The sequence below is a fragment of the Triticum dicoccoides genome, unplaced genomic scaffold, assembly GCF_002162155.2.
Source record: "Triticum dicoccoides isolate Atlit2015 ecotype Zavitan unplaced genomic scaffold, WEW_v2.0 scaffold50629, whole genome shotgun sequence".
Lineage (NCBI taxonomy): Eukaryota > Viridiplantae > Streptophyta > Magnoliopsida > Poales > Poaceae > Triticum > Triticum dicoccoides.
The window spans coordinates 1-7,678 of record NW_021277761.1 but is presented as its reverse complement, the minus strand read 5'-3'; the positions used below and the strand labels follow the sequence as shown (position 1 = coordinate 7,678).

Below are 7,678 nucleotides of genomic sequence, written 5' to 3'. Positions count from 1 at the left end.
GATTGGAGCAACTGCATGACGCCGGCCATGGCGGCGCGGCTGGACGGCATCGTCGCCGAGGCGCTCCAGGGGTCCATGCTCACCTTTGGCGCTTCCTCCAAGGATGAAGTCTAGCTCACCCATATTGTTGAATTTATGTATTTTTATTATGTGACTACAACATTTTCAAGCCTTATCCTTGGCCATCACATTCTTCCTCATCACCTTCGCTTTCTTCCTGCTTGTCACCTTCGCTTGGAGTTGGAGAGGCACATGGAGGGCCAGAGAGTTGGGCATCAAACACATTATGCATGTGCTGAACGCTAGAGCCTAGAGGGGACACGTGGGTGACATTTACCAACAGATTAAAACAACAGGTCTATAGCTGACACAAGCGCGAATATTCATGTCAAATCGGGCCACATTGCAACCCATCCAATGCGGTACTCCTTCGGTATGCGGACGAGTCCATTTGTTCGAAATCTTGCAAACCGAATGCAAAGTAGTAGAATCTCTGCTACATTTTTTTTGTTCATTCTTCTTTGAAGCAATGGATTCGGATTAGCAGTGCTCCCTTTTCGAAAACATATAAGCACTATGTTGAGTCGTCCGACAGCTCGCCCAATGAAGAGGACTACACGAATGAGACAACAATGATGCATCTGGTGCTTGCAGATGTGGAGTGTGCCGAGAAGCATGTCCTAAATTTGAATGGATCGGTCAAGGCTCATCCAGTGCTCAACCGCAATTGGGCGCGCGACCATTTTGACGTTGATGGATGACTACTTTGCCCCTGAGGCCTTCTTCGCTGACAAGTTTAGCACGCGTTTTTGGATGCGCAAAAATGTGTCTCTACCATGGCGTCCGGTCCTTTGATGACTAAATCATCTTGAAGAAGGACGCCGTGAAAAGATCAGCGGCTATTTGATCATGCGGACCTAAAAAATAAAATTTGGGGTCGGATTTATGTTGTCGGTGTTGGATGGCCGGTTCCCGCATCCGTGTCCGCGGACTGGTCTCCCCTGTCCGCAAACGGATGCCAGAATAAATTTGCGGGTCACCATTGGAGATGCCCTAAGAAAAATATTTTGTGGGATGTTGTTTCTCGGAAATAAAAAACACAAGAGCATGCAATCAATATTTACATAGCAGCTAGGCACTAGTTTTTAATTTAGTTTCTGATGGAAAGATATGCACAAAAGAATGATTGAAAACCGCAAGTGAAAGCTAAAGTAGAACAAGACTTCATATTTATTTATTTATTATACAATGATGAGCGAAGATACTAACCACAATGTTTCCTTTGACATTAAAAGATCGTAATCCTTACCAGCAAACCCATCCAAATAATGATTTTTAACTAGAGCTCAATAAATATTTCACAAGATATATATATTGCCAAAACTATTATTAACATTGATCGATAAATCAATGGTGTTATATAATCAAATTAAATTAAAATTATTTGTCTTGCGCAAATATTTAGCTAAGATATAACAAAATATTCACATGGTATATTTAGGCTACAAGTTTTTAATAAAATAGTAAAATGTCTATAGACCAATATGATAATATAATAAATTTGCAAAAGCACAAACTTAAAACATTTAGGAAAAAACTAACGCCCACACGTGTGGGCGTTTGCACATCGTCCACACGCCTCCATCACCACTCATTTTGCCATGTATGGACAGATGACATCAGCAGAAATCTTTTTGGTTTTTGGCTTAAAAATATTTTATCTCCTAATTTAAAAAGCAAATTAAAAATTCGTTTTCACCATTAAATCCGTCTCGACGAGATCTTCAAAACTAGACCCCATGTTGATATGTTTCGACAAAAAAAAAATTTGCCCAGAAGTTGCCATGATGTTTACACTGTAGTTGACATGGTGCTTAAACTAAAGTTGCCATGTGGCAATTTTAGTTTGTAGATCATGACAATTTTAGTTTTTGATGATGGCAATTCCAGTATTTTGACCATGAAAATATTTTTTTATGAACCATGGCAATTTTAAGTGCATGTATCATGGCAATTTTAGTTTATGGTGCACGGCAAGTCTAGTTTCTTAATTCTCCATTTTATAATATGTCAAATTTTACTTTTTAATATAGAAGAAAATAGCTGAAACATAACATGGCAACTTTAGTATAAACATCATGGCAATTCATGTGCAATAGACATGACAACTTTTAACCCAAAAAATCATCGAAATATATTGATATGATATCTAGTTTCGAGGATCTTGTCGCGGGGGATTTAATGGTGAAAACGGATCTTTAATCGGATTTTTCATTTAAGAGATAAAACATTTTAAAAACTGAAAATCCAAAAAGATTTCCACATGCATGCATGCGATGACATGGTGTTGTCTGTATGTTATAGGGCGTGTGGGCGGGTTTGGCTCTCACCACACGTGTGGGAGTTAGCGTTGTCCAACATTTAAATCTAGCCATGCAAATGTGCGGGCTGCACTGCTAGTTGATATGCATGATTACAGATTGCAAGAACTAGATTGCATATACGAAGCTAGATCTTGAGATAATGGCAACTGAAATGTCTTGAGGCTCCGGTAGTGGTATGTGAGCCTTTTTATAAGGCATCTTCTTCTGTAGAAAATTATCAGTCTTCGGTATCATACAATATGTCATCCCCGAGTTAGCACATCTATCCATCTATCTATCCTCCGTGTACCCCTATAAGGTACCTCAACATGACTAGGTCGCTTGATACTCGTTGGTTTACACGGTTTGTCCACCCCACCCCCATAACCACCAGGCCACACAAGACTCCCCATGTTGGCACGTGAGCTGGAGTTACTTGATAGGACAACACAAGTGGATCCATTATTTGTTTTCTGTCGGGCTAATTTTGGATCTCGATCCAATCCGGATCATCAAAGTCGTATGTGGTTAGTAAGAGCCTCAAACTCGTTTCATACGTCTGGCGGCATTCGATCACTGTTCAGTCACGATTTTTTGACTTTGACGGGCCCCTCAAACGGATCTCAAACGGCTCTCAAACGCCCGGGCTGACCGGCACCCCATATTCAGCCCAAATATGGAGCAGATATGGAGCGATCGGGCACGCCCGCCACATCGGACCCAACCCACACTGGCCCACCCGGCCCCATATAAAATCCTCCCTATCCGCTCGTCGAACCAAACCATAGCCACTTCACTTCCCTCCCCTCCACTCTCCTCCGCCACCCAAACTCGTCTCCGGCTCCTTCCAGCCGTCTTCGGCATGGCGGACAGCGGATCCGAGTCCTTCACCTCCAGATCTGTCGACCCCAAATTCATCCCACGCGGCCCCGAAGAGGAGATGGCCGTCCGGCTTGCGCTCTGCCGCACCCGGGAGGAGGCCCGTGGACGGGTGCGCCTCGGACTCCATCCGTCGAGAATTCATTGCGTCTGCCCAAATTGCGCATGGATCCGGCGCTAGGCCGGCCATAGCTGCCTCGCCGGAGATCATGCGGTCCATCTGGCTTCCGGACGCGCTGGTGGACGCGCAACCCCTCCGTTGGCACGCCGATATTGGGGACGCACCATTGTCCCACGAGGCCATGGCGCGGCATGCAAGGCACCGGGTGAGGGAGGTGGCGGCAGTCCTCGCGGCAGCGGCCGTCGGCGAGGCGGAGTCGCATTCTCCGGCACCCTGTATGGCGCATCAGTCCGGTCGCCACAACCGCATCGTGGTGGACATCAGCAGCTCATCCCAGGTCGGATCCATCATCGATCTGACATCCACCGACACCGTTCGGGTTCCGGTCTCCGACGAGGAAGAGTAGGGCATGGGAGATGGCGGGGCCTTGAGTCCCCTGAGCCAGCTCGTGTCCCATGCCCTACCCTACCTTGCTGGCGACCGGCCAACACTCTGAGGAGCGCAGCCGGCCGTCAGACATAGCCATGGCGGGGCCGGGCGAGTGGGGAGCGGAACCCGACAAGCTTCGCGTAGATTAGGTTTCACGTTGCATGTAATAATATGGATTTGAGGTATCCGGATGTGAATTGTGTTTTTTAAGGGGTGACCGGTCACTATTCGGGGATGCGTACGGACGCGTCCGCGGGCGTTTGAGGAGTCGGATTTGCCAAATCCAGCTGTGGATGCTCTGATAATGGAAGAAAATTGACCGGAAAAGACCTAGACGACGGTGAGGTAAGATTTGGCCCTCACTCGTCTCCGGCATGCCACTTTTTTTATGCCGAGGGAGGAACAAAAATTATCTTCTTTATTTTAGTTGGTGACGGCGGCTCATCCACACCCTTTTCCTCCCATGCTGGACTTGTGGTCCTACGAGCTTATATATGCTTTTGTCCATCATGTAGATTGCGGAGAAATTATTTTAAACGATTGTGCATTGATCCATGGGCAGTCTAGAGAGATCTTGTGTTCCTTTACCTAAAAATTATTATACAACCATGGGGAAAATGACAAGTGGTTCTATTGAACGTGCTGTGACTTATATGGCAACTGGAAGTATAGTATAGACAGAAATAATACACAGAGTTGAGCAAGCAGTGACTAGTAATTAAGCCCCGTACAAAAAATAATCGCTAAATTTGTACTCTTACTTAGGGTGAAGATCGCTATAATCATCGGGACCATAGGCCTCAAATAATTCGGCAAAAAATCCATTCTTCCTTCTCGGGTTGCATCCCATGTCTTCACATAATCTATCATTGTACCAAGTAGGAAGAAGTCCAGTGCACGGTGTACGTGATTCGTCACGGGAGTAATGCTTCATTACCTTCTCGCATTCAAGTACATCCCTCTGCATTGCTTCAACACTTGGTAATCTAAATCCACCATCCATGAAATATGCTAGCCACTTAGACCGTAGTTCTGAAGTGTAGACATTCGCATAGTTGTCAGAATATCCGAGGACCGCAAGTTGTGGAATCTTAGGATGTATGCACTCCCTGTGAAACAATAATTAAATAAATTTTTCAATAAAGACTTGAAGTACGTAAAAAATATGTCTAGTAAAGTGATGACCTATAAAGTTGTGCAGTTGTGGATGTTGAACCAACGATGATAGTATGAAAGTACTTTGACATGAACATGTCCTTGATGTTTTGATCACCATTGAATCCTGTTCCGAAGATAACTATGTCACTCTTTACCAACGTAGATTCACCTTCAACGAGCACACCTTCTTTGCAAAAGCCAAAGGTCTTCGACTTTCTAATAACGATGATGCCTTCCTCTAGATTCTTGTAATGATCCTTGGGTGTAGTGGAAAGCATACATCCCACCATCCCCTCAAAAAAGCTGTGGTCAGGCACCATGTCATGCTTCTTCATTGGAATGGAGTAGTAGCTCTCAGCAAACTTTGAAATCATCAACCTCTTCTCACACACACAAAAGAACAATACAGATGTCTGAAATTAGTCTAAAACAAAACCATTTACACTTCCGGTAATATTAATATTCAATAAAATGGAAACATGTTGTAGTACCAATGGAGTCAAGACGGTAGCTAATATGCTAAGGAGGAAACCTTCACCGGGCTTGTGAATAAGGAGTTCAGCAAAACGAGTTAGATAGAAATTTGATATGTTAATACCCCAAGCATAGAAGTTCGGTATGATCCATTGCTTGGTTCGGACTACCATTGTGCATGGTTTCTCCATACCTAAAGAAAAATTATAGAAAGTAATAAAAATATAATCGCAATGTTTCATTTTTATCTAGGAAACTATAAAGACGAAGACAATATAATCATGATAGGCAATGCTACTAAATGTATACATTGGAATGCTTTAACAAAATGGACATAATAATGTTTCAGTTTCACTAACAAGGAGAAACAAGGTATGTTTAATTGAGGATTGAATATTTTTACCGTTTACTTTTGCGCATTCATTAGCAATGTCAAGGGCTGAATTTCCATAGCCAACGACAGTCACACACTTGTCCTTGATCATCTCCTTAGCTTTCTCACTACCCATTTTGGAGTAGTCCATGGAGTGGATCACTTTCCCATCAAATGCTTCTGGGCCTCTACCAGGAGGGAAATTGGGTATGTTGGGATAATTGCTAAACCTTCCCGTACAAAGAATCACAAAGTCTACCATGTGTACCTGGAGAAAGGGAATACATGTTTATGAACAGTCACATGAGAAAAGTTAATTAGTGTAACACCCTGGCCCAATATGAGTTATGACTAGCCCACCTGTAGGGTGGACCCATATATGTAGCACTCCCCTTACACTTTCATCTTTGCACCATGTAAAATGGTTTGCCCAATGGTGCTATATTAGGAATACAAGGCTGGACCAAAGAAAGGGTCGTTGTTTATTTGGCAAAGTATTGTGGGAATTCAAACTTTCAAGAGAGGTTATGTATGGCGGGATGGAACGGGCTCTCAAATAAATATTTGGGATGATCCTTGGATTCCTTCTAGTACATCAAGAAAGGTTATAACACCTAGAGGATGGGCGAACCAACCTATGGTTGGATGACTAGAAGGACAGAGGTATCCCCAGCCCACCAGGGTTCAAATCCTGGTGCTCACATTATTCCTGGATTTATTTTAGGATTTTCAGCGATGTGGATTCAGTGGAAGGAGACGTTCCCGTCGATGATGAGGCGCATATGGTGACTTTGTAAATCCCAAAATGATGTGCCGGCAAAGTCTCTCGAAGATGCTCATAGGGATAGGGTGTGTGTGTGTGCATTCATAGGGGTGAGTGTATGCGTATATGTATGAGTGCTTGCGTCTATACTGTGTTCAAAAAAGAACACCTAGAGCAAGGACAATGTTATAACACCTAGTGGAGGAAATTATAGACCCTCACACATGACAATGGGATCTGGAACTTATTAGGTCTGTCTTTTCACAGGTTGGTGTCGCTAGAATAATTAAAATTCCTCTCCGGACGGAGGCCATGGAAGATCTTGTGGCGTGGTAGTATACAAGGTCAGGAACCTTCTCAGTTCAGTCGGCGTACCACGCAGAGTTTAACCATCAGTTTGGGAGCCAAATAGCCAGGTCGGACAGGGTAGCGTTCAGTTAAACTCCATATGGAAACAACTTTGATAACTATATACTCCAAGGAAAATAAAACACTTTGGATGGAAGGTGCTTCGGGGTGTACTACCATGCATGGGAATCTTAGCCGCAAGACACATTCCAGTCCTTCTGCAATGTCCAGTTTGCAAGACCGGGGTTGATGATATTCAACACGTTCTTTTCTGTTGTCCTCAGGCACGCACACCACACACACACAACGGTGTGGTAGGTGTGAGGAGCGTAACAATAGGTCGCCATTCTTTCAAAAAGAAAGTATAGGTCGCCATCCAAACCAATATATATAGTCGCCATCTTGACTCTCGAGAGATTAGGACTACTGCCATTTACATGATGGATGGTTAGGTGGTGGTTGCGTGGGTGCATGCTTATCTATAAAGAATTGAGAACTCCATACATGACATTTCTTCCCTCAACACTCGACTCCCATTGCTATGTGATTATGAGAGCAAGCTCGAATCAAGAAGGCTCAGCAAGATTGGATTTTATGGTCAGAAGATCTTGAAGACCATGACCACGAACAAACCAAATTGTACCAAGTTTATATCTACTTGAATATCATCATCCTAATCCTATATGGAAAAACGTTTGCGCAGTAGTAGCATATCATGTCGATACCTCTATGTGACCTTCGTCGTCGGCCACCGTGAGGCGCCACTCCCC

General features: G+C 43.9%; 1 protein-coding gene across 1 annotated transcript; it reads right to left on the bottom strand.

The window, feature by feature from the left end:
- Window positions 1–4,371: 4,371 nt before the first annotated feature.
- LOC119346784 (probable flavin-containing monooxygenase 1) lies at window positions 4,372–7,672 on the bottom strand. The gene is made up of 5 exons (XM_037615941.1): window positions 7,634–7,672; window positions 5,828–6,065; window positions 5,442–5,617; window positions 5,032–5,330; window positions 4,372–4,901 (listed from the first exon to the last, which is right to left on the bottom strand). Exons 2-5 carry the CDS (start codon window positions 6,057–6,059, stop codon window positions 4,550–4,552), a joined length of 1,059 nt encoding a protein of 352 aa, XP_037471838.1. The 5' UTR covers window positions 6,060–6,065; window positions 7,634–7,672; the 3' UTR covers window positions 4,372–4,549.
- Between the last annotated feature and the right edge of the window lie 6 nt (window positions 7,673–7,678).